General features: G+C 28.3%; 4 protein-coding genes across 4 annotated transcripts; 1 reads left to right on the top strand and 3 right to left on the bottom strand.

Moving 5' to 3' along the window:
- Nucleotides 1-85: 85 nt before the first annotated feature.
- LOC129612629 (uncharacterized) lies at nucleotides 86-17,419 on the bottom strand. The gene is made up of 12 exons (XM_055526328.1): nucleotides 17,177-17,419; nucleotides 16,757-17,080; nucleotides 15,935-16,181; nucleotides 15,574-15,881; nucleotides 14,663-15,514; nucleotides 14,293-14,560; nucleotides 13,472-14,042; nucleotides 13,291-13,348; nucleotides 13,147-13,222; nucleotides 5,697-6,304; nucleotides 920-1,409; nucleotides 86-849 (listed from the first exon to the last, which is right to left on the bottom strand). The coding sequence occupies exons 1-12, from the start codon at nucleotides 17,204-17,206 to the stop codon at nucleotides 86-88; spliced, it is 4,596 nt and encodes a 1,531-aa protein (XP_055382303.1). The 5' UTR covers nucleotides 17,207-17,419.
- LOC129612638 (tRNA:m(4)X modification enzyme TRM13 homolog) lies at nucleotides 5,070-21,945 on the top strand. Its single transcript, XM_055526340.1, has 4 exons — nucleotides 5,070-5,086; nucleotides 20,391-20,561; nucleotides 20,629-20,711; nucleotides 20,764-21,945. Exons 1-4 carry the CDS (start codon nucleotides 5,083-5,085, stop codon nucleotides 21,853-21,855), a joined length of 1,350 nt encoding a protein of 449 aa, XP_055382315.1. The 5' UTR covers nucleotides 5,070-5,082; the 3' UTR covers nucleotides 21,856-21,945.
- Nucleotides 19,299-20,003, bottom strand: LOC129612645 (putative riboflavin kinase). Its single transcript, XM_055526350.1, has one exon. It carries the CDS (start codon nucleotides 19,919-19,921, stop codon nucleotides 19,442-19,444), a length of 480 nt encoding a protein of 159 aa, XP_055382325.1. The 5' UTR covers nucleotides 19,922-20,003; the 3' UTR covers nucleotides 19,299-19,441.
- On the bottom strand, nucleotides 21,889-27,896 carry LOC129612564 (zinc finger protein 658B-like). The gene is made up of 6 exons (XM_055526232.1): nucleotides 27,700-27,896; nucleotides 26,733-27,635; nucleotides 26,209-26,581; nucleotides 23,496-23,650; nucleotides 22,500-23,438; nucleotides 21,889-22,450 (listed from the first exon to the last, which is right to left on the bottom strand). Exons 1-6 carry the CDS (start codon nucleotides 27,829-27,831, stop codon nucleotides 22,022-22,024), a joined length of 2,931 nt encoding a protein of 976 aa, XP_055382207.1. The 5' UTR covers nucleotides 27,832-27,896; the 3' UTR covers nucleotides 21,889-22,021.

Genomic DNA, 27,896 nt, shown 5'->3' with positions numbered 1-27,896 from the left:
TGTAGAATATAGAATATCCCTTTTGTTTTGTTTTGAAAAAAATCACAATAATTTTGTGAAATGAATTACAATTTTTTAAATTGGTTTATCTTCTATTATAGCGCTCGTACAAGGAACCGGCACCATAAGAATTTTGGAAATTGTTTTGTTGTTGTGGAGGCAAATTAGAACGCTGCCAACTTCCACCACTTGACATATTTCTCATAAAAGGATTATTTGAATTTAAATCGTTATTCAACAGATTGCGATTCGTTTGGTTGTTGGTTTCATTATTTGAAGCACTAAATGAGTTTCCAAATGACGATAGATTTGGTGACGGATTTGATGAAGTTCCTATATTATTATAATTTCCACCGGTTAAAATACTACCCTGAACCCAGTTTTGAGATCCGCTATTACTTGTCAAATTACTACCACTGCTTGTTCCTCTGTATGAAGGTCTAGGTAATTGCAAAACTGGGTTAAAATTTAATGAAGTATCAAAATTTGCAAGATGTGAAAAATTCCCAAAATTACTCCTCGATTGTTGCTGCGGAAATCGATTCTGATTAATGGCCATCAATATACTTTGTACTTGAGATGTCATATCACCAAACTGAGAATGCTGTTGTTGTTGCTCTTGATGAGGTTGCTGGGATGATTCTTCCATAGCGGCTTTATTCTTGTCTTGAATTATGCTTGTTAAAGTTGTTAGGCTTCCACTTTTTACACAATCTTGTAAACACTCCGACAAACTTTTTTCCTGGCTGTTGAGCTTCCCGTTTTCCCGTTGCTTTTTATCTATTAATGTATAAACTTCTATCAATTGTTCACAACTTTCGGTTGAAATATCAGTTTTACCTTGAGCAGCTTCAAATAAATTTAAAAAAGTGTGTTAAAATATTTCCAAATCATACATATATATATATGAGTTTTTTACCTAAAGCTTGTGCTAATTTCTTAGCTAATTCCTTCTTTTGACCCATTGACATCATTGGTATATTCAGTTGTTTAGAGTTTGCGCTGTTAGAACCAGAATTAGATGATACCGAAGACGTTATGTTGTCAGACCCCGAGTTTGTTGATTGATTTGATGCTCTTGAATTTGGCACTGAGTGCGATGATACTTTTGATGTAATAGCTTTTGCAGGAGGTCGTGGTGCTGACGAAAACTTCGGGGGAGCAACAGAAGCTGTAGCTTTCTTAAGAATAGCTTGAACATCAGATGATTTTTCGGGATTTTTAGCTCTAAACACACTAGCTTTTTCTGCTAAAGTTGTTATGTTTTTAATGACACTTTTGACTGCACGCAATTGCTGACTTTTGTAAAGGCCAGCCACGATTTGACCCTTCAATTTCTCTCGACATGTTTCCAATAAAAGACAATTGTCAGTTGTTAATAAATTCTCATCAACAGCATTTGGTTTTGTCTAAACAAAAAAAAAAAATAGATTTGTTTGAAAATTAATTATAATTGATCGTTTTCTTTTAAATTGTTATATTTAAAGGAAAAGTAGTAATTAAAACAATATTTCAAACTATAATAACTTTTATTTTCTTAACTACTAAAATATTTACTTGAAGGATTATTTTGCTTTTCAAAACATACAAAAGACTGAAGTGTACCTTTGACTTCTAAAAAAAAAAAAAGGAAATTTTTATAAAGAAAAATCATTGAAATTTCTTATCTGCCCATTACTTTCAAAAAAATTTCAGTTGTTGCCGTTCTTTATGAAAAATGTGTATGAAATTTTAAAATAGAATTATATTAGTTTCAAATCGTTATAAAAGTTCTATGAAACCTTTTAATTGTACATGAATTGTTCTATTAACTATATCAACTCTAGTTATGTAAAAATATGGACATGTAAGCAAAATGTAAAAGTTAATATGTATTTCTACTATTTTCTTTAAAAAATCTAATTAAATTTAATATGATTTAATCATAATATATATTTTTGTAGAGCAAATAATCGGTTTATTGAAATATTGAAATAATTTCTACGAAATAAAATTTGTTTAATAAATAATAAAATTCTTAATATAATGGATATTTAACTCACATAATTTTTTAATATTTATTTAACCTTTTTAGTATTTTTTCACACAATCAAATTAAACTTTTTTGAAAATGAGCGAAAAAAAATGAATTTTATATATTAAATTCGTCTTCTTGAAAAGATTATATAGTATTATAAAGGTTTTAATTTCTACGTCTGCTACGAACATTTAAAGTACATACATATACTAAATTTGTTGAAATAAATTCAAATAATAAAATTTAAAGAAAACATTTGGCTCTCCTTGTTTTTATAAATTTTATCCGTTTTCTGGTAGTAGAGTCATATAAATTTCATTAAAAATTTTATTGTTCTGCAAAAAATAAAATTGACAATTACAGTCCCGAATTGTGTTTTCAAAGGTTGCTCTAATGCTGTCTAGCTTTTAACAAATAAATTAAAATGTGTTAAGTTGTATACAAGTCAAATTGGTAGCCAAGTCAAATTGGTTACTAATATATTCCCGAATATATTAGTAGATTACATAATCACAATATTTTAATTACATACTTAGTTTGTAAACAAAGAACGTTTATCTATATTTCTTTTAAAAAAGTTGAATGTGATATTTTTGTTTCAATATTAATTTATAATATACATGAATTTAAATCTCTTTTACAATAATAATGCATTTAATATAAATATACTTTTTAACTTTAATAAAATATTTATCTATATCATAAACAAATAGTAAATGGAAGAGTTATTTAGAATCCGTTGAAATTAAAAGATTGAAGTTTAATTTGATGGCATGAAATACGATAAAAAGAATATTACGAAAAAGGTTTCGGTAACAATTTTTAATTTTTTGCTTTATTTATTTGTTATTTAGTAAATTTAAATAAATACTTAACATTAAACTTATACAAATGCGTAACAGTATCTATTATATCGTAAATATATAAAACTAAGAGAATAACGAACACAAAACTTAAATAGTTATAATTTACAAAAAAATAGATCCAATAAATTGTAATCTACACTAACCAAACAATTACTTTTTCAGTTATAATTTTCGTTTGAAGTTTTAACACTTTATTTTATCAAATTTTTGTAAATTATATATTACATAATTACTTTTTCTATACATTTTTAATAATATTTTAAATAAATATTGATGTTAGATTCAAATATCAATAAATTACGATACAATTAAAAAAAAATTTAATAATTTTGTAATAAAATATTAAAAATTTATATAATTATACATTAAAATTATTTAAAAAATATGTGCATATATTATATAAGAACAAATTTTTGTGATTTCACACTTCTCCTTTAATAAAGTGTACGTATTTTATAATTTTCGTTTCCTTGATGTTGGTAAATTGAAACATCATAATATTGCTTCTTTATTCGCCTTCAACTACTGTTTGTCCTTGCAATTACGGTACACCTTTTAATTTCGTCAATTAAATTTAAATAATATAACAACACTATAATAACCAGCAAGATAAAAACTTTTTCAAAAAAACTTTATCCCCATTTGAAATCTAAAAATCCAAATTATTCCTCACTATACATAATTTGTAATTTATATGATATCCATTACTTTCTATGTAATTAATTAGTGTTATAAAAATATTTTCTAATTCTTATAAAACAGCGTTATAAATTTTTTTTTCTTTAAACAAACACTATTCTTCTTCATATTCAAGTTTTTCAAAATATGTGAGCACTGATGATTCCAAAAATTTTTACGCATAATTTAAGTTTTTTTTTTATTTTCTCATCCAAAAGTAAGAGGAAGTGCATATTAAATTCATCCATATTATTTTGCATAAAAATAATAATTTCAAGTTTATACTTACCTATTAAATTATTTTAAATTCCATGCATAAAAAAAGTTAGAAATACGACCATAATATACCATGATTAGTTGTAATGGCAACATTTCAAAAGACACAAGATAACAAAATTTTGAAAAATTTTGTTTAAATTTTAAGCTGCCTTCTTATTTATTTCCGAATTTCGTAAATTTAAAAATGTTTTGCTCCTTTCATTTTCCAATTTTTTTTCCGGTTTTTTTTTTTTTGATATTGTTATGCACATAAGGACGTACATATTTCCATAAATACTAAGATAAAAGAAATATAATTGCCACAAAATTTTCCGCAACATTACCAAATATTGTAAAAATGTATTTATATTATACTTTTACGAAACTTGAATTAAAACATACATATGTATATTATGTATGTATGTACTTTCTATTTGTTTTAAAATAGAAAACATAAAATTTCCTTCGAAAAGTTTTCATTTCTTTACATAATTTTTTTCTTTTTCGTTTCTACTCACAAATAAGAATGAAAGCCATAGTAAAATATAATTACAGCTCGCATTCGCGCTTATTTTTAATACGATTATGTACATTTTTTTATTAGTTCTTATATTAATATTCTTTACCCATACTAATACCATACTTTTTTACAAAAATTTATGTATTATTTTATATTTAAAACTTAATCTTAAATTATATTTAACAATTTTTAATAAACTTACAAAATCTACAGTCTCCTTTTACATATTTTTCCTTTTACATATTACAATACATAATATTATAATACATAAGAAAAATATAATATTATAATATTATGTATTATAATATCCAAGAAAAATATGTAAAAGGTGATATTATTATAACCCTTTTTTTAAAACAACTATTTATTAACATATTTTTTATGTAATAATTTATTTTTATCTAATAAGCAAATTGTAATTAAAAAACTTAAACATTCTTCGTTTACATACATAACTACTTCATACATATATACAAATCAATCATACATATATACGATTAATTATCGTAAGTCCCACGTAAACAAGTAATTAATAATAATTGCAGATTCTTCTAATTAGAATAATAACAGAAGAAAACCAAAATTTTATTAAGTACGTGAATATAAATTGAAATCTTATAATACATTTATACATACATATATGGTTTTGGTTTTAAATTTATTTTTATTTATCTTACGTTTTCTTTAATTTGTATGCATTTTCAGCACCAATAACATACTAAAAGGAAATGATATCCCAAAGAATGCGTAAGTAAAAAAAAATATCAAATGAAAATAAATTTTAACTTAAAACTGTGACCTATGATTTTAATTTATTCTTAAGATATTCTTAAGATGAGAATAATTGGCTTGAAAATTTGATTAATTTCTGGAATACTTGTATATTAAAAAATTAATCAAATGATTAAAATGAACAATTATCTTTTAGAATTAATTCTTGATTCTTAGATTAGGCATATTACATATTTTAATATTAAAATAATAATAAGTAGCTCAAATTTTTAAATTTCTACATTTTCATTGATAACAAGCTTATACATTTATAAAAAAAAAAGAACTTTAATATTGTAATTTTAGAAAAATATATTTTTAAATTTTACGACAAATGTACAAAAAATTCATGTTCATAAATTTGTTTTCAATTCTTCTTAAATTATTTCTTACGAATAAATATTATACAGTTTTAACACAAAAAGTTTATCTTTAATACATAAAAATAAAAATTAAAATTTTATTAGTTTAAGACTTGAACTTGAATAGTTCATGTAGTTGCTACTATAATATTGTATTAAAGTGCAAATTAAAAATACCTTATCGTAATTAACTTATCCTAAAAACTAGTGATAAAATAATTTACCTTTTCTAAAACAAGAGCTTTAGACATAAGATCAATAATTTTCGGTCCAAGACTACTTCCCAAATTATCTTCTAAAGCTGTTAAAACCCTTAAAACACTCATAGCAGTTATAGAATCCTTTTCTAAATCTCCCTCTAAATCATCTGCCACCTCTGGTGGTGATGGTGATTTCGAATCAGTTACTCTTTTCCTTTTTTTAGCATACGTAGTCTCAAATGTATCCTCTTTATTTGAGTCGACATTTTCATATTCGACAGAGAGCATATCACTAGAGTTATTTTTCCTTTTTGATATATTTATCGGTGACATATGTCTTGTTGGTGCTTGAGTTCTACTGTTTTTGATTGAAGGAGAATCACCTTCAACTTTCGAATCATTTTTGATTATTGAAATTTCCGGATGAACAGGAGGTCTAACTTCAGCTTCTATCACATGTTTTATATGATATTTCGGATCTCTTAATTCATGATTATGCATTGGTAAAACAAATCTTTCGCGCAATCTAACTTTTAATGCTTCAGTTTCCTTTTCGTAAAGTTCATCAAGACGTTTTGGAAAATATAATGACCATTCGTAAGTGAAATCATAATTCTGGTAATCTCTTCCCGCTGATGATTTAAATAATATATATATATATATAATATGTAATAGTTTTGATAGTTAATTTTATTTCATTTAACTTAATGTTATATTTCATTTAATTCAAATTTTAGGTAGAATAAACAAAATAAAATATTAAAGCATATTTTTTATTAGAAATACTAACTAAACTTTCTTTGAAAAATCTTCCGAAAAAGAAACTTTACTTGATTTTTGTTTAAACAAAAAATCAAAGCTTTCATAAAGCGATTTCGTTTATCTAAAAGTTTATAAAATTATTCATCCATATACTCTTGGACGCAACGCTACCATATGCTACAAAAATGCTACCACATCATTCCGAAATTTTATAATTTTCCATCGTCAATACTTTTGAATAATATCCCGTCATTTCAAGCTATGCCTCTAAAAGAATAGATAATAATTTTTACTTTCAAAGAAGTGATTAAACGTCTCGTGGAAAGCTATACACTAAATCTAGTTAAATTTGTATAGGTATGTTTGTATAAATTGTATAGGTGGTATTTATTGCACCCAAAGTAAACCTTGTACTCTAGTTTTGTAGACAAGCGTTTTAGGCAATTAAAGTATATATATATACTTTTTTTTTTGAAAACTCAATAAATTTTATAAACAACGTCGAAGAACTTGCCTTTGAAATTCGCGAAGGACCTTAAAAATAAAAATTTAAAATTACAGTCCTTATTCAAAATGTTTATTCTAAAATGGTTAAGAGTGGTGAATACATCATTATTTGATCTTTTCTCTCATACAGATTCTGAGAATAACCATTTCGGATTCTTGTCTGCCACGATGCACTTTCGAATACAGGTACAGGGTTCAGCTTCCCGATAGATGGACGTGGAGACGAGGCGGTCCGGGACTTGAGTCGGGCTCAACCGTCTGCTGAACCGTTTGAAATGCTCGGCGAAGTTTGCCACGAAGCTGCAGGGGATGAGCATGAGCCAGCTTCGCGCTATTGAGAATTTTTTCAGAGGCCATTGCTCGGTTAGATATCACCTACATAGACTGGGGAAATCGGACTCTGTCCAGTGCAGATTTTGCGGGGGCAGTGATGAAACTGCCGTGCACATCCTTTGCGACTGCCCGGTACTGGCTGTCCGGGGGCGCAATCGTTTTGGATAGGGTTTCTTAATTGTTCGGAAGCTTCTGTTGAACTCCCTTAAGGATGTCTCCGATTTTTTACTTTGAACGGGGATATTATAGGAGGGATGTGGGGAGGCTACAATAAGTCACGAATGGTTGCGGTGGCCCGGGAGATACTCCTGCCCCACTCGGTTCCCTTGAAAAATCTACAAAAAAAACTACTCATACAACAACGCAATGTTAAAAAACAATTTATGAAATTTTCGTCAACACAAGGAAGGGAGTTATTTGTTTTAATGTATTCTTCAATTAATCTTTAAAGGTTAAGTGTGGACCATAAAACTTTAACATGCGACACTAATTTGTCAAATCAGATGCCTGCTGATTTGTCTCCATACTGCTATGACCAAAGCGACCACGAATACGAGAGCTTTCATGATTTTGGTGTGGTAAAAAGTTTATTGGAAAAGAGAGGTATGAAGGGGATTGAAAGAACTAATATTAAAAAGTCTCCAAAACAACATGAAATTATAAAAGGGTTCAACTTCGAATTAGATAGCGAATTAATATTTTAAAATGCGTGTATTGTTTTAATAAATAACAAGTAAAAACGTTTCAATCGGTATAAACCGATTGAATTATACCCTGCACCTTTCGTTATTGTATACCCTGTGAAATCATTCTATAGAAACTTCACGGACATGTCTGACCTATAATTGGACATCCGACTGCCAAGTTTCATGAATCTGACTTTATTATTTTTCCAAATATTTAAAGTAAGCTTTTAGACTTGTATGGGGGCTACTCGAACCTGTCAAGCAATTCCATCAAAACTTCACAAATATATCTGATCTATAATCGGACACACAACTGCCAAGTTTCATGAATTTGACTTTATTATTTTTCCAAATATTAAGAATAAGCTTTTAGACTTGTATGGGAGCTACTCGAACCTGTCAAGCAATCCCACCAAAACTTTAGAAATATGTTTGACCTATAATTGGACACACGACTGCCAAGTCTCATGAATTTGACTTTATTATTTTTCCAAATATTTAAAATAAGCTTTTAGACTTGTATGGGAGCTACTCGAACCTGTCAAGCAATTCCATCAAAACTTCACAAATATATCTGACCTATAATCGGACACACAACTGCCAAGTTTCATGAATCTGACTTTATTATTTTTCCAAATATTAAGAATAAGCTTTTAGACTTGTATGGGAGCTACTCGAACCTGTCAAGCAATCCCACCAAAACTTTAGAAATATGTGTGACCTATAATTGGACACACGACTGCCAAGTCTCATGAATTTGACTTTATTATTTTTCCAAATATTTAAAATAAGCTTTTAGACTTGTATGGGAGCTACTTGAACCTGTCAAGCAATTCCATCAAAACTTCAGAAATATATTTGACCCGTAATTGGACACATGACTGCCAAGTTTCATGAATCTGACTTTATTATTTTGCCGAAAATAAAAAATTTGCCGTTGGAGTTGTATGGCAGCCACCCGAACCGGTGCAGCTATCCCATTATAATTTTTAAAGCACGTGTAGAATATAATTGGACACGCGTATACAAAATTTTATATTTATAGCTTTATTAGTTTTTGAAATATTTAAAATAAACTCTTGGAGTTGTATGGCAGCTACCCGAACCCGTTGTCCGACTTAGTCCAATAACAATAGGGTTCGTCCTTGACAAAAAACTTGTGAAAGTTTGGTGTCGATTGCATTATTCGTTTTTGAGTTATCATGCGATCGGACGGACGGACGGACGGACATGTCTAAATCGACGCAGAATTTTACGCTGAGCAAGAATATATATATATGTCCATACCGCAGGTGACTCCTTCAAGTAGTTACAAACTCCATACCAAAGTTAATATACCCTTCACGAAGTGCAGGGTATAAAAAAGTCTATCAACTTTAAAACCATATATGATTTCATACTCTTCTAAAAATATAGGAAAAATATGCCAATCAGTTTTGTTCTGTTTTTCTGTCGTCTTGAAAAAGTCATACAGCATTCAAGATAAATAGACGAAATTTTACTCTAGGATCATAGTTTTTGAATTACTTATCCAAAATGAAATTTCAATTTCCCGTCTAAGTTATAACCCTTCCAAATTGTGAAAATAGTCAGCAATTAAATTTTCTAAAAACAAAATTATCAGACCGTCGAATTGACCCGAATTAATCCTTCAATTCAAGACTTATCAAACCAGTATTTCGCTAATTTTTAATAGAACAGTTTTTTTCCTATGTGGTAACTCAAATGTGTTCCAAATTTCAGTTCAAATATATCAACAAATACATTTTTAATAATTCAATCGACAAAAATGACATTTATACATCATTTTTACATTTCAATTACATTTCATTCAACAAAAAATCATTAAAGACTTTTATTTAATTTTTAAAACGCGATTGAATTCACGATCGCCTTTTGCTGCTAATGTAACAAACACATTTAAATATACATATGTATATTTGCAAGCAGATATACAACAACTTAAAAAAAGATTATATTTAAATTGTTTTATCAAACAAACCGGCGGACCCTAAAGTCGTCCAAAATATCCACAAAATTTAACTCGGACCAATGCTCGTAATGCCACACTTTTGTGAGTCTTGGGACACTAAAATAAAACTGGGAATGACACAGGAACGTATATATATATATATATATATATAGGAATTATCAACTGTGGGCTTAGCACAGATGTAAAACTCCTATTTTCTTTGCTACAGAACAGCAAAGAAAATACGATCTTAAAAAGGGAAGGATTGATATAATTTGATATAATTCAAACACAACAAATTTCTATCAAACCGGGTGACTTATATAGACCACGTATAATCGGACCTTTAATGAAGTGTGGGTAGCAAAAGGACATGCTTTGTGTTAATTGAGGTATGGCAGATCTGTCGTATAGACCACATCAACCAACCAACTAAAGTTCCGTTTTACAACACCGGAAACCTGATATTGAAGCGCGCGTCATAAAAGTATCCATTTTTGTTATAAATTTATGATTAACAAAAACTATGATCAACAAAATTTCAATAATTTTGAAAATCATTTTTCTTAGTTCTGACAACGGACGAAATTGGGGAAATTCGAACTCGGTGCGGTTGCGGCAAGGCAATTCAAGGCTTATTCATATAAAGTATATTACGATCAAATTTTTTTTTCAATAGAAATTTAGAACTCTCTTCTTGCTTAACTCTTTTACACTTTTACGTATGTATTTTGAATGTTTAACCCTTTATTTCACATTATTTCTCTCTTTATCTTTTAGAGTATATTCGAAAGTTCTATTGTTTTATTAAAATTGAATTTTTGTGCACTTCTTTCTAATAAAATACAAATAAATAATTCGCTAATGTGGAGAAATAACGACATAAGTGAAAAAAATTTGATGCAGTTAGCACATAATCGACCACAACGTGTATTCACAACCTAGTTTAGTGAAAGTTTTACAGAAGACTATGAAAATGCTTTTGAACAGTTCCTTTTAATTTCCAGGAAGCTAGCAAGCTTTTAGTTAACAAATCTAGAAAAATATAAATTTAGCTCTTAGTAGAATTTCGCTTTGTATTACCCGAACTCTCTGAAAAGCTTGCCAGTTTGTTTCGGTAACAACCAAAACTTAAATATGAAATTTCAAGAAATTCCATCAATCCATTATTCATATGGTAAAAAATGTAAATTAATTGATTTCTCTTTGTATACGCAAAAATATAAAATCGACCCGCAAAAAGATCGAGCTCTAGAGGTCTGATATAATCGAAAGATGATCAATTCGTACCAAAATAACCTCACATATAAAATTTAATCAAAATCGGTTCAGCCGAACTTGAGACAAACGCGTGCACACACAATGCGGTCGGTAAAAAATTAATTCCTTAAAAACTAAAATTGAAGAAATATTGCGCTTGTGTCATTGTAAAAATTTCTAATTATACCTACAAATAAATTGTAAACTTGAGTTACAAATACAAATAATTCTTCACACTTACAACGGATTTGAAATTGAAAGTTCAAACTGGAATTACAAAAAAAAAAAATCACCATTTAAATAAAAGCTGTCTTCTGGAAGTCCAACATATTGGCCCTCCGACCCCAAAAAACAGCCTGACATCGTAGATACCTTCATAGCTAAAGGAATATCAGAAAATTACATAAGCATTGAAGGCAAATATGATCTAAATTCTGATCATTCGCCAGTAATTACAATCGATTAGGTGCATCGAATTATTGACGTTATAGAGAGATCGCTCGAAGAAAAACTTATAAGTGCATTCGCCAGAGCTGTTTTGTAAGCTACTTAATTCTTATCTCACTGAGAGATGCTTCAGAGTTAAACAAAATGGAGAATACCCAAAACTAAAACAAATTAGGACAGGTGTTCCGCAAGGAAGTGTCTTAAGAGCTGTACTGTATCTTCTGTACACTAAGGATATTCCTTTAAAAAGCGAAGTATTTATAGCCACTTTCGCAGGCGACACCGTAGTTATGGTGACAAGAAACTCTGCTGAAGAATGTGCCTCCAAACTCCAGAAATCACTTGTGAAATCAGCTTGTGGGTAAAAAAGTGGAAAATACAATTAAATGAAGCGAAATCAGTCCAAGTGTACTTTACAAACTCCAGATTTAACCCGATGCCTGTTCAAATTAATGGTAATGAAAGTCTGAAAAAACACAAAATAACTTGGTATGAACGTAGATATAAGGCTCAGATGGAAAACTCATGTAAAAATCAAAAGGGTGATCCCTTATCATAATCATAAATTTTGAAAACTGAATTGGCTTATTGATAAAAATTCAAATTTGAGCTTAACAAAATTGTAATATTTAACCAAGTTATAAGCCCTTTTAGAATGTAAAGATATACAGAATATAACTTTGAAGGGTGAGTCTTTAAAATCAACCTACACATCATTCTACACATCATCTATACTAGGTGCCCCATACTACGTCAACAACAAGGTTATAAACCGAGATTTGAGAGTCCTCTCAGTTGTAGAAGAGGCTAGAAGATTTGCTCGCAAGCTCTATGACAGGTTACTATTACACGAAAACATAAACATGAAAAGAATTTTTCAGGACATTGACCTGCCAGAAAAGTGGAAAGAAAAAAACCACACGATTTACTGATTTAGCAAAGAAGAAATAGATTAGCATCTACTAACCGGTAAACATCACAGAATGCGTACGCACCATCACAAAAGTTAAAAAAATTGCTAGGTAGATAACTCTGACTTAGTTGCAGTATTAATTAGAAAATAAAAAAAAAATTGCTACAAAACTTCTTTTATACATAAAAATTGTATAATTAGTTTTTCCTAATTTGTCCTTTTTTACTTGCCATACAAAAGGGAAATAAAACCTTTTCATCGCCTAGACTTTTGTTAAATTTTTTTTTGTTTTAATTTTGTTTAATATCATTAAGAATGAATATTTGTATATAAAGAAAACTTCATTCTTTACAAAACATAATTATACAAAATTATGACTGCTAAAAAAATCAAACCTGCGTTAAAACTATATATAAAAAAAATACCATATACTGTTTAGTAATGGACTCCTTTTTGAACTTTAACGGATTAATCGAAATTTTTAAACTTATAATTTCATTTGAATATGTATATGTATATATATATATATATATGAATATGAATATTTTTAATATTACAAATGCAAGAATTGATTTTTCTATAATAAGCATTTACCTTGTTTCAACTCATTAACGCGGTTCGCCCAAAACGACTGCCATTCATCATTGTATAGAGGATATGATTGTGGATCCTAAAATAAAAAATTGTTAATATTATATACATGAATTATTTACACAAAAGAAAAATTGTCAGAAGTACCTTTTGGTAATGTTTAAAATCCATGTCAATAATTTTAACATCCATATCATATTTGCGCCTAAAAAATTTTAAAATTCAATAGGTTTTCCAATTAGTGATTTCATAATAAAACTTGTAAACCTTCCACAGTTAAATATTGAATAAAATAATATCTTTAAATAAAATATTTTAACCTATTTACCTATACGCCTGCCAAACATCACCTTCTCGAAGTGGTGATCTAGATAAACTTCGAGTTTCACGTCTATACCTTGATCTAGATCCTGATCTAGATCTTTGTTTTTTATATCTTCTAGGTGAACGAGATTTTTGCCTGTACCTGTCAGATTTATCATTCATTTTTGTATTTTTGATAAAATTTTCGGCAAGCCGTCTATGCTCTTCATCATCCAAAGATTGATCGACAACTGGTTGATATTGTATATTTGGTCTTAGTTGAACTTCAGGGTAAAATGTAGGAGTATATGTATTTTGATACCCTGAACCCATTGTTTCAAATGGCAAGATGTTATTTGGAATTGAGGGATCAAAAATCGGTCTATAAGGTGTGTGATGATGCTGATGAATTATATTAGGATGGGTTGGAAAATTTCGTGACGGATTTTTCGACAATCGGGTGGTTGGAATGTTAGATACCTTCGCAGTTGGCCTATTATCTGATTCTGTAGTAAAAGGATAATTTGCTTTGCTTTCATTATCACGCACCGTGAAAGTTATTTTCTCGTCCTTTTTCTCAGGTATTTTAAAAGTTTCTGGAACAGAAAAAAAACCATTAAAAATTTTTAAATTTAAAATTAATTTTTAAATTAATTTTATGAGGAAAGGTAATAAAAGCAAAAAACTAATATTCAACTATAAAAACGTAAAAATTAAAATACTACCATTTTGGTATTCAAATAATCTTTATGAAAATAGACATACCAACACAATTTTTAAAAATGTATTTCCATTAATGGAATAATCAATTGAAAAAAAAATAATATTACTTAGGTTAATGCTTACTGTTATTGATAATATTTTGCAATTCCTTTTTGTCAACAATATTGGTAAATGATGGACCAGACATTTCAGAAGCATGTCTAAAAGAAAAAACTTTCTCCATGTATTCACAGCGATTCGCCCTAAAATCGTTTTGAACACATTCTAATGGCAAATCACGACCATGATATTTTTCAATAGCTTTACAAATTCTTTCAATTATTTGATACATTGCAGCTGAGTTTTCCTTATATTCTTTAAACTGCTTCATGCAGGTTGGAAAATGACGTTCCTTGATAAATATTATAATTATTAATTTAAGCACGTACTTACTGTTATTAACTGATTTTCATAAATCATAAAATACTCAAATTATGTATATATGTATACTTACCAAGTATTTAGTCCGATGAATAAGTCCTTTTAAATGATGCTGCATTGCACCACTGTTCAATTCAGTTTCGCATAGGCAACATTCAAACCGGGGATCATTGTCAGTTGCATGTTTTATCACTTTTATAACATATTCGACGCCAACAAACCCTTCTACATCATCATTCTTTTTCGCTGAAAATTCTTTTTTTTCAAAACTTTGTTTGTTATTTTCTACATTTAAATTAATGTTTCCTGTAATATTTTTGCCTGTGGTATCTGTTTTTTGTTTAGTTTTGTTAATTAAAGAATCTTTTTGTGTATCATTTATTTCATTACTCTTCCTTGCAGCGGAGATTGCTACTGGATTAACTACAATATTCTTTGAGGTGATTTCTGTCCCCGGAGGCACTAATTCTTTTTCTGGAGAATCTTCAACGGTAAATACCTCAGTTTCATTGTTTAAAATAATAACTTCTGACTCTTTTTGTGTATTGGTTTGAGGTGAAGGCTTGCTGGTAGGAATTTGAACTAAATTTTCATTTGAAATTTTATTTTTTGGTAAAGCTTTATTTTCAGACTGAGCAAATGTTGCATCTTGGGACTTTTTATTCAAGTCTTTTGGTTCTGTAAATACAGGATGAAAAAATCTGACAACACTTATAAGGGCCTTTTCTTTATGTTTTCTGCCTTTTATATGATCACTTAATGGAATGTCTTTCAAGTGTCTAAGATTGCAAATTCCACAAGAATAATGTATTCCATCATATGTTATAATGTGTTTCCATTTCCTATCATTACCTTTGTATTCTACTTTTATGAGATCTTCCTTCCTCATAGATGTCATTTCAGATAAAAATTCATTGATAGTATTCTGAAAATCAATTAATTTACTTTTTGGCATTTCGACTATATTTTAACCATAATACATACTTTTGTTAGTTGAGTTTGTGGTTGACTCTCTTTCGATTGACTTATTGTTTCTAACTCTGACATTTGCGTTTTCTCATCGGATGTGGAACATTGATCTAATTTCTCATTCTTATGTAAATTTTGATTTGTAATTTCATTTGGTTTTTTTTCAATGCTTTTGATCGATACTTGAATCGGAACAGCTTTTGGTAAATTTGTATCCTTAATAGATTTTAAATCTTGTACATCATCTATTACAATTTCTTTTGAAATATCCTTAGGAATTTCTCTTTGTTGTTTGTTTGTTAATATCTCACCATCCTGTAAACCTTCAAAAAGTATGTTAATCTTCCTAACGCAATAAATATCAAAATTAAATTACTTGGATCTTTTGTGGGAAAAATTTTTGGATGATGTATTCCTGCTATCAATTCCATATTAGATTTATGTTGACGGTTAGACATATGATTTCGAATCCCTTGTATATTTGTTAACAAATTTGATTTGCATATCGTGCAGTTATACCCTTTTTGCAAAGGAATAATCAATTTTTTCCAGAGTTCATTAATTTTATAACGAACTTCTAAAATTTCCTCCAACGACATTGCAAGTAATTGAGCTTTAAAATCCTGCAAAGAACACAAACATATAATTATTTAGAGAGCATGTTTATATTATAACCATTATAACAAAGCGCGAATGATTTGATTGCTTTCGATTCATCTTAGTTAAAATGAATAAATTTTTTTTAAAAAATGATGTCTACCCTTATCTTGATAATCACAGATTTTCAAAATATTGGTATAAGTTCGTAATTTCGATTATTAGTTGAAATTTTAACATTGTTTGATAAAAATTATAGGAGGTACCTAGTAAAATTATGATATTATATGTTAATTAAATATATTTAACATGAATATATGTATAAGTAAATTATATATAAATAATTATAACTACTATATAAGTTAAAAGTCACAAACAATCGTTGAATGTAAGCAAAATGTTTACATATATGTAAGTAAATAAATTATGTGTTTAATTTTTTTTTTTATAACTGTATCAAGGTACCTACCTATATACTTTAATTTTTCATGTTATTTTATTTTAAAAACAAATCTTTTAGAAAATACATTTTTTTTTATGAAATGGAACTACAAAATTAAATTCAATATATTTTTGAATTAGTTTTTAATATTTTTATTACCACTTCCTCAGGAGCTTCAGCGTTTTCGGTTGGGTTTTCCTCTTTCTTAGATTTAAAAGGATTAATATTGTCGTGAAAAATGTCATAAACTTTAGTTTCAAGACTGCTCTTATGTTTATTAAGCCCATTATGAGCTAAAACCGCGTTACTGTCCATTAACACCTTTCTGCAAATTGTGCAGAACCACTTCTTTTTTGTTTCATCATAAGGCGAGTACATTAATTGCCATTTTTCATGTTTGTTATAGCAATATTTAATTTTCAGAAGGTCTTTTAATGACATTTGACTCATAGCTTCACGCCATTTTTCTAATTTACCACTTTCCTAAAAAAATTTTTTTATTGTTTTAGTTAAATTTTTAAATTTCAAAGAGAATTTAACAAATTTTTACTATTTAGTTTTAATTTTTTTTAACCTCACCATGCCACTATTTTCTTTTCCAGACGCCATTTTATTTTTTTTAATTTCTTTATTTTGCGATATATTTATTTAAATAATAAAACTGAATCGTTTTTTTTCCGAAAAATATGCAGTTATTTTAAAATTATAATCTTGGATGTAGTTAAATTTTAAATATTATAGTACACAAAAACTTTAAAATTAAAGAATTTTAAATTCTTTGTCATTTTTGTCAAATACTACCTGATACCTTACCTATGGATATGGTAGTACATTACATACTAAAATAGTAGTGTCTTGTCTACCTATTATCCAAGAGCCTATGACAAAAATAAAGATAGCAAATACTTTTTATTCGTTGATGTGACCAGGGCTGCCAAATTTAAAAAAAAAAGAATTAGCCAAATTTAAGCAAAAAGGGCCAAAATTGATAATACGCATAATTTTAGCTACATTGTAGTCTAATTTCATATTTACCTCAAATTTGAGATTTTTTAAATCAAATTTAACATTAGATTTCGTTTTATAAAGCTAACATTTTATATAAAATTGGTAGTGAAATCTTTAGCAAGTCAAGTCTTCGACTTCAAGCTTTATATAAGCGCAATGACTGCAAATAATAGATATTACTTTATCTCATTAGATTAATTGCTAGATTTTGTAAAAGTACAAATACTTTGAGGGCTCATGTTTTAATCAATTTATTTCGAAACAAATTTCGTATATTAAAATTTAACTGATTTATTTTTTAATTCTTGTAAAAAATATATGAAGATACATAGTCTCAAAGCTTATTATATTGTTGAGAGTGTATACACAAGCTGATAAACGAACAGAATAAAGAACCAGTAGATTGTCACGAAAATAACATGATTAAAATTTAATCGAGTTACTTTTTAATTTTTGACATCTAAAAGGATTTATAGAGAAAATACATACATACAATGGGGAAAACAACAATAAGAACAATTTGTTCTTTACAAAGTCTCATGGTTTTTTACTTAATTATAAAAATATTTCCACAGTCTGTTACTTAAGTAGTTCCATAGTTTATTCTGACTTTTGCGTCAGTGGTTGACTTTGAATTCATGAAAACGCATTTCATGTAATCTTTTTTCACACTAGATTCATTTTATATGCTAATGTCAAAACTTTTGATTTTAAAAAACTTAGCTGGCACAGAGTTTTTTAAAATCTGACAGAAAACTTGATGATAATTTTACAGTTTTCCATTTTTTCCACCAGATTTAATCTCTGACATTTCGATATGTGGTAGAGATTTTTATTAAGTACTGTTTACATAAACAGCAAAATTTAAGACTAAATGTGGGACAAATAATGAATACCCTTTACATATTAGACTGAAATTGGGGGATGAACATCAAATTTGACATCAAAGTTCAATAATTGTATCATTTACAAAACCCATGGTTGACAGAAATATAGATAATTTTGTTATGTCAAGTCAAAAGATGAACGCCACTTTAATCTTAAAATATCTGATGAGAATAAACTGCATATTATGTACATAAGTAATTTCTATTATTTGTCGCCAAAGAAAAGTATGATCCTGATTTATAAGTTTTTTCTTGAGGATCTGTCAGAAAAAAAATCTGGCGCTATTAAAGATTTATTATCTTTTTCTATTACACCAGAAAAATTGGATTAAAACTGATAGATTTTTTTTTTTGAGTCATAAGCGGAAATTATTTCATTACATTTTAACCGAACTTAGCTATTATAGGATGTTTTAATTAATACAATTGATTTATCCGCACCTAACTTGTTTAATTATTTACTCTGTATATAATGACACAGAACTTTTTACAATGTCACCGTCATTTGGAAGTCCGCTTTATTAATGAAGATTCAATAGTTAGTTGCACTTAAAAATAAATAAATTGTATTTTATAGTACGATTTATAATGACAAAACAGGAACTTAACAGTGACTTTTACCACTTGTAACAGCACTGCAGATCTTTGTGAGAAATAATAAATTTTCAGATTCAGAAGTTTTTTTTTAGATGTAGAAAGGTGTAGATTATATGAATTTCCTCATATTCGTTGGCTTAGTCTTTCCTTCGAAAATGTAAATCATTTTTTAAATCGTCTTTTGTAAAATGAGAAAAAAGTTAATCCAGTTTTAGTTTTAAAAAACTCATAGTTTACTTTAACAACAAATACTAATAATTTGATTACCCCCAAAGAACTTAAAAATATACCTGTTTATAATTTGTCTATTTTCCAAACTCAACAAAAATAATTAAATTAATTAACTTATATTTTATATCACTGAATTTCCTCCATCGCTACTGTTTCCTTTTTTAAAAAAGTTGGAAGTTATATACCCCTTATTACTTGGTAGATTACATAATTTTTTTGCTTGTTGAATATCGTCTTTTATAGCATTTATTAATAAATCCAAGGAATCGAAATTTTTTTCGGGTCGTATATATCCCAGAATACAAACTTTAAGAATGCAACCATACAGATCTTGATTATAATCATGTAATATATGGGTCTCCATACTCTTTTCTTTATTATGGAAAAATGGGTTCCAACCGATGCTCATCACCATTTCATGAACAGGACCATTGTCTACGTTCGCAAAACCGTAATAGATTCCAGTCTCAATATTAGGTGGAAGATTTTGTACTACATTTAGAGGGAAATTTGCCGTCGGAATTCCTAAATCTTTTGAGCCTCTACCAAATCCTTTGACGATCTCACCCGCAGCAAAATAAGGGAATATTCCTTTAGTCATTTGATAAAAAATTGATTATATAGATAAATATATAAATTTCTTTAAATTCTTAAGATTTGTTTACAAATGTATGTAACACTGACGTAAAATGATAACTCTGTTATGACGTTAGGTCTGTTCGATATATTGCTCGATGATATTCCACGTTCAAGACGTGGTCATTTCTCGATTAATTGGTGAAATATTAATTAAATAAGCAACAAACTTCTCGAAATATTAGCAAAATAAAAATTATCAATTTTTACTAATATTTTTATTAATTTTTGTTTATTTTATAAAAATATTGTATTTTATTATTTTAATGTAAGAATCAAATTTGGATATCTGTTTATTCAAAAGCAAAAAAGGTTTTCAAATAATTAATCACAGTTGGCAGTTTATAGTTCGCCATTGAATGAGCCTTTAACTTATACATGTATTGTACTATGTATCATTAATTTATAATTAATAATTTATTTTACGTATGAAGGAACAGGTTTAAAATATATGACAACAATGAAATCAATTGAATCTGCTTTAATTCCAAAGAAAATAAGATTAGATTTAAAAGAAGAAAATTCAGTACAAACTTGCAATCATTATGTCAGCAGGAAAAAAAGGTTTTGCAAAATGGTTGTAGCGAAAGGAAAAAACTTTTGCGGTATGAGAAAAATGTGCAAATTGTCGTAAGATACCTACTGATATTTGTCTTTTTTTTCACGGTGTAGGTGAACATGAGCCAGTAAAAGGAGATGGTAAAACTACAAATGAAGATTGCAGAGTAGTATGCCCACTGGATCCAAAACACACGGTAATTAATGTGTTTTAATTTTATAATTTTGTTGTATAAAACTATGTTGTAGGTTTACAAAAGAAATTTGCAAAAACACTTGAAAATTTGCAATTCCAGAATGAAAGATGACTATCCCACTTATATTCAATTAGGAGTGAATAATGGATCTTCGGATACTGAAGATAGTGATGTTTTATTAAAAAATTTTTCAAAATCAACAAAACTGTCAGAGAGTTCTGAAGATGTTTTGTTGCTTATTAATAAAATTGAAGATATTTACAAGACGTATATTGATGGTAAAGTAGAGAAGCAAATTCTTAAGCATGACATCTTATCAGAGGAATTAAACGAAACTACATATGGAAAACAAACCATCAAGCATCTTGCTCAAACTGCATCATTATTAGGATATTTAGAAGAATTTGGATTAATAAAAAATGACACATGTTTCGTTGAATTTGGTGCAGGAAAAGGGCAAGTTTCATATTGGTTAGCGAAACTGCTTGCAAGTAGGGATAGTTTGAACAAAACTAATGTAATTTTAATAGATCGCGCTTCTTTACGACATAAGAAGGATAATAAAATAGAGGATCGTTCAAATATCCATAGAATTAGAGCTGATATTAGTGATGTTGTATTAGAGAAAATTGAAACTTTGAGGGATATGAAACATATAGTGGCTATTGGAAAACATTTATGTGGCTCTGCAACGGATTTGATGCTAAGATGTCTCCTGCATCACAAGACAGATCAAAACATATTTTTCATCGTGTCATTGTGCTGTCATCACAAATGTACCTGGCAATCATTTATTGGAAAAGATTTTTTAAAATTCAATGGTATTGGTTACCAACAATTCATTTTAATGACAAAGATGGTAAGTTGGGCTGTTTGTGGAAACGGTATGAGTCGGGAGAAAAGGCAACAATTAGAAGTTACTAAAGAGGACCAGAATCAAGTAGAAGGAAGCAATTTAGGTATTTCAAAAGATAAGAAAAAAGAAATTGGGCAAATGTGTAAAAGAATACTAGATTATGCGCGTTTTTCGTATTTGCAAGGAAAAAATTATGAATGCAACCTAAAATTTTATGTCCCAGAAGAAACAACGCTTGAAAATGTTTGCCTTATTGGCACAAAGCAGATTCAAAAAACTGTAAAGTGACAATAATTATCAATACTAAAAAAAATTTTATTAGAAAAAAAATTATATGTTCGTGTTATATTTAAAATAAAATGTTCAACTAAACCTATAAATCACAATTGCTATTTAATTTGTGGTGACATACGCTTAAGTCCTTAAAATTATACAAACATGCAAATATTGCTTTTTACATCTGAACTGTATTGAGATTTGTATCGAAATTTAAGTTTATTTTTTTTTCATTAAGCAACGCTTCTTCATTTACAGCTTTTAATTGCTTTATACTAGGAACATTTTTAGCAAGTTTCTGTTTGCCCTTTAATTCTGCAGCTGCTAGTTCAACAGGATGAGTTGTTCGTTGATGTTTTCGACAATTGGACCCATTAGCAAACGTTAGATCGCAGAACGAACACTCATACGGTTTTAAGCCAGTATGCAGAATTAAATGATTTTTGAATGCATCTGGTCTTTTAAATTGTTTTGAACAGAAATTACATCTGTACTTGTTCAAATCGGAATGTACAATCATATGACGACGTAATATTCGTCTTGTATTAAGTTTAAGACCACACACTTGACAAATATATTCGGTATCATCATGGATATCAACGTGAAGCTAAAATTGTATTTTTGTCATTAATAAGTAAAAAAGTATAATACCATACCTTCAACGCTCGTTTGCATTTAAAAGTCTTTTCACATTTGGGGCATTTAAATTTCTTTTCCTCGGAATGAGTCAAATGATGGTCAACTAGATTACGATTACTTCCAAAAGCTGCACCACATAGTTCACATATAAAGGGCCTGTCTCTCTTATGAACTATACGAATATGATCTTGTACGTACCATTCGTTCGTAAATTTTTTATTGCATTGTGGGCAAGCGTACAATTTTCTATCATTTTCTGATAAGTGTACTACTTCATGAGCATTTAGATGCTGAATTCTTTTAAATAACCTTCCACAGACGTTACACTTATATGGAGGGGGACCTATTTTCACTGCATGCTTTTGCTTCATGTGTATTGTTCTCCCCCTAGCTGTAACAAACCGTTTTTGACAAATATTGCACTCCACACATTTTTCTTCATTGCTTTTCGAAGCTATCGAAATAGATTCTTCCCCTTTTTTACTTAAGGTATTCATTTCGTCTGATTTACCTAAATTTACGTTAAAGAATTCTTCTACCAAATTTTGTCCAGGATTACAGTCACTAGATAAAATATCATTTGGCCCTTCGTCGAATGCATTTGTTTCCTCCAAAAAATTCAACTCATCTACATCTACCACCTCAGTTTTTAAAGGGCATTTCGAGGGAGAACTACTCATTTTACTATCAGCTTTTGATTTTGAATCAACTTTTACTTGAACTGCACAAAAGTCTGCGGGTCTCATTTCATTTTCAAATAAAACGTGAGTTTCGTTATTTAATCCATATTTTTCTCGTAAAGGTTCTACATCAAAAGTTTGGTTTAAATGATTATTCTCTAACTCTGTAAACATTTCATTTACTTTAATAGCATGGGCGTTGTATTTAATAATCGAATTAATTGTATCATGACACATTATACATATTTTCGTGCAACAATTATTTTCAATTGGTATCTAAAAAGCAAAATTTTAATAATGAACTTTTCATTTATAATTCCTTTTAATTGATACCATTATTCCAAAATACTTTATTATAGCCTCAGATAGAGTTTCAGTGCTTTCAAACTTCAGTGTAATATCAATATCTGAGCCATCCTTTTTCCCGCAAAGTCTGCACCACTTTTTCCAATCTTTTTGTTGCATTTTGAACAGTAAAATATTTTTACACAAACTTTAAAATATAATCCTGATAGAGATTTATTTTTATTTTGTTTTAAAACAATATATTATTGAATTAATGAGAATATTTTACCTTTTGACAGTTTAGTGACAGTATATGTCATATTTATCGCTAGCGGTAACTCAAAGGACCCCTGTACGATATGCGGTATTCAACACTAATATGTAATTTTTTTTGAATCATTTGTTTACATATGTTGTTAAAATAAAATAACTTCTAAATAAGTCAAATTTAAGTAGACGCTAATTAAATGGTATTACTTAAAACAAGGTCTGTCTGGGATAAAGCTCGAAAAAAATTTTAAAAAGAAACAATGGTGAATTTCTCGCAAGAAGAAAAAAATAAACCAGACGGAAAACTTGAAAAATTTTAAATTTCAAAGTATTTATCAAACATAAACAAATATTGATTATACCAAAAGTCGAAAATTTGATTTTGGATTATAAAAGCGTGAAACTTGGAAAAAACCATTTGTGAACCCGTTTTGGTTATTTTATAATTTTTTTATTTTAATTAATTTTTATTTTTAATTAACTATATTTTATTTTAACATAACCAAGAAAAACATATGTTTCGACAGCTGTAAGATTTTAAAAAAAGTTTTTTAAAACACTAAATTTTACTTTATAAAACTTGAAAAAAGTAGGTATAAACATTGACAAAATGAGAATGTCATCATTTTATCTCATTTTGTTTCAAAGTATTGTCCTTAAAGTTCCTTAAAATTTTTAAAGACCTAATATGTAATAAATTTTGACATTCTGTAGAATTTGAAATTACACGATATGAAAAAAAACCGTTTACTTTTTATAAAACTTTTTATTATACGATTTTGTTTAACAATTCTTTTAAACATATACATATGTTTTTTTTTAATTACGATACATAGTCTCAATTCTGAATGAAGAATTCAAAATCCTCAGTTAACTGCTAGTTTAACTGAAAGAACTGAATTGTTTTTATTTAATTTCATTTTATTTCCAAATTTTAAATGAAATTTAGCTTAACTTTTTAGAAGTATAAAATGAGTAATAACATTTCTAAAAACCTCCGTTCTAAAAATGATATTGATTCAACCTTTTTAGAGGAAAAAAGAGCTTTGCAAAAAAATATAAAAAATGAAAGAAATTTTCATATAAACCATATGCGCACGTTTTTCTTTGTTGCACGTAAGACGACCTATGAATTCACCTTATTTTCTATATTTGAATTGATTTTTTGACATTTATATTTATTTATGTATTTTAATTAACCTATTGGGAAGCATAAAAATTTACAACTTAATTTGAGTCTGGTGGAAATCGTATATGTATATGTAAACTTTATGTAACATCAAATTTTATCTGACGCAAACTATAGAAATTAGAAACTGGTGAATCCACCTTTAGTGCTAGAACATCACTTTTACATTCCGTGCGAATGTCAAATTTTTAATTCCATTCATTTTAAATTCGCATGAATACAGAATAGAATATGAGCGATTATAAAGAAAACCTTATTTACGAAATAAAACATCGTGATTTTGATGTGATTTCCATATGTATTTTTAAAATTTAAACTAAAAAAATATTTCTACATATTCTAAAACGTATCAAGTATTTTATTATGGGCTTCGATCATTAAGATATGTATAAGGATAGGAGTGCCAAAATAATATTTTTATGATAAAAATATTAATGCAAACGAATATTGCAGATAATATAAGAATTTTCACATTAAGTTTCATCTTCAAAGATGTTTAACTTTGAAATCGGAGCTCATCAATAATTGAATGAAAATTTTGAAAACATGAAACAATATTGAATACATATTCTTAAATTTATATTACCTCCATTTAATCAACTGCTTCTACAACATCTGTTCTATAACAAAATTTTTTTTTAGCTGAAGGATTCATTTGCATCAAAGCGCTTTGAATGAAAAATCTGTAGACGTTATACATATTATGTTAGGTCATACAAAAAAATCCCGGCCCCCATACAACACATATTTTTCCTTCATTTATTCTGCATATTTTAATGATCGAAGGGTATATTTGTTTTTGTTCAAATTTACGTCATTTTCCTGCTAACGTGTATGTTAATATGTATGTACATTAGGCTTAACAATATAGTTCTAAATCCTATTAGCTTTTCCACAATGTAACAAAGCAAGTAGTTGACTTACATATTATTCTCGTAGTAAAGAAAGAATGATTTGATTACTACTTTTATTATGACTGGAATATTATTTGAAACTATCATTGTAAAATATGAAAAACAATATTATGAGTACATACATACAATGACTAGCTTTTAAATGAAGAAGTATAAATTGATGAAATTGTAATAATATCGTATCAAATAAATATTTTCAATATGAAATAATATACTGAAATAATATCGTGCTAGTTTTATATTCCCCAAGAAGCTTAATATAATTAAGTTTGATTATAGTACCTACATATTTTTAAAATTTAGCGCAGTTGTTACACCAAACTCATTTTTATAGTAAGTTTTCAACGTTATTCAACACTTCGTAAGGTTATAAGATTATCGACTTAACCAATAAGTGCCTCTTCATTTACTGCTTTTAATTGTTTTATACTAGGAATATTCTGTACAATTTTTGGAGTACCTGCTAATTTTGCATCAGATAATTCGGTAGGATGCACTGTTACTTGATGTTTTCGGCAGTTAGAACCATTGGCGAATGCTAATCCACAAAATGGACACTGATATGGCTTCAATCCAGTGTGCAAAATAATATGATTCTTAAAAGCATCAGCCCTTTTAAATTGTTTTGAACAGAAATTGCATTTGTATTTGTTTAGATCAGAATGCACAATCATATGACGTCGAAGTATCCTTTTTGTGTTAAGTTTAATTCCACAAATTTGACAAGAATATTCTGTACCTTCGTGTGTATCGAAATGAATCTGAAATTAAAAATATATGTTTTAATTTCAAATGAGTATATGTGCACAGAATACATATTAAGTGTTAGTAATACTGAAAACTATATAAATTGTGTATTTAAAGCAGAAATCAACAAAAATATAAACTTTTTCACATTCTTATGAATTTTACCTTCAAAGAACGTTTGCACTTAAAAGTTTTTTCACATTTCGAACACTTAAATTTTTTCTCTGTGCTATGTGTTAAGCGATGATCAAATAAATTCCCACTTCTCCCAAATGCCGCTCCACACAATTCACAAATAAAAGATTTCTCTTTTTTGTGTATAACGCGGATATGATCCTGCATGTGTGCTTCAGAAGTAAACTGCTTGCTGCATTGGGGACAATCATACAATTTTCTATCAGTTTTCGATAAATGTGTAACCTCATGCGCATTAAGATTCCAAAGATTTTTGAAGAATCTTCCACAAGTGCTGCACTTGTGGGATGGTAGGTCCAAATTTTCGGAATGCTTCTGTCTTATATGTCTTGCACGTGCCCGTTTTGAAGAAAAGTATTTTTCACAAATGTTGCATTGAAAGTATTTTTCGTCCAACAGATCCAACTCAGTTGAAAGCACATCTACATTTGAATTATTAGAGTTTCCTTTATCTTTTTCTTTTTTAATTTTTAAAGTTTCTTCTGCTTTTTGATCAGTGCTACATACATTTGAAAAACTATCTTCTTCTACATTGTTAGAATTATTTGTCTCTTCTAAAAAACAGTCTTCATCTACATTCATAATTTCAGTTTTCAGAAAAATCTGTAAAGGCGATGTTGATTTCTTGTCACTCTCTGATTCTAAATCAATTTTGGTTTGAACTGCATATATATCAGAATTCCCAATCTCATTATCAAGACCATACTTTTCTCTTAGGGTTTCGAAGTTTGTATTCTGATTCATATGAAAATTTTCTAATTCTTGAAACATCTCATTTACTTTAACGACATGAGCATTATATTTTATTATTGAACTGATAGTTTCATGACACATCACGCATATTTTTGTAAAAGAATAATTTTCCTTCGAAATCTAAAACAATTATTTACAACTAAGCAAGATATGTAACAAAATTACTTTAAAAAATATGATATACCAGTATTCCGAAATACTTCATTGCAATTTCAGCCAAAGTTTCAGTACTTTCAAATTTGAAAGTAAAATCTACTTCCGAACCTCCTTTCTTCCCACATAGACGACACCATTTTTTCCAATCTTTTTGGAGCATTATACAGTTTGTTTGATAAATAATTAAATTAATTTTTTTTACAAAACTCTTTTCTTTATTGTTTG

The sequence above is a fragment of the Condylostylus longicornis genome, unplaced genomic scaffold (genome assembly GCF_029603195.1).
Source record: "Condylostylus longicornis isolate FDR11 unplaced genomic scaffold, ASM2960319v2 ptg000075l, whole genome shotgun sequence".
Taxonomy (NCBI): domain Eukaryota; kingdom Metazoa; phylum Arthropoda; class Insecta; order Diptera; family Dolichopodidae; genus Condylostylus; species Condylostylus longicornis.
Note: the sequence above shows the minus strand (reverse complement) of the source record. Positions and strands in the feature narration are given on the sequence as shown.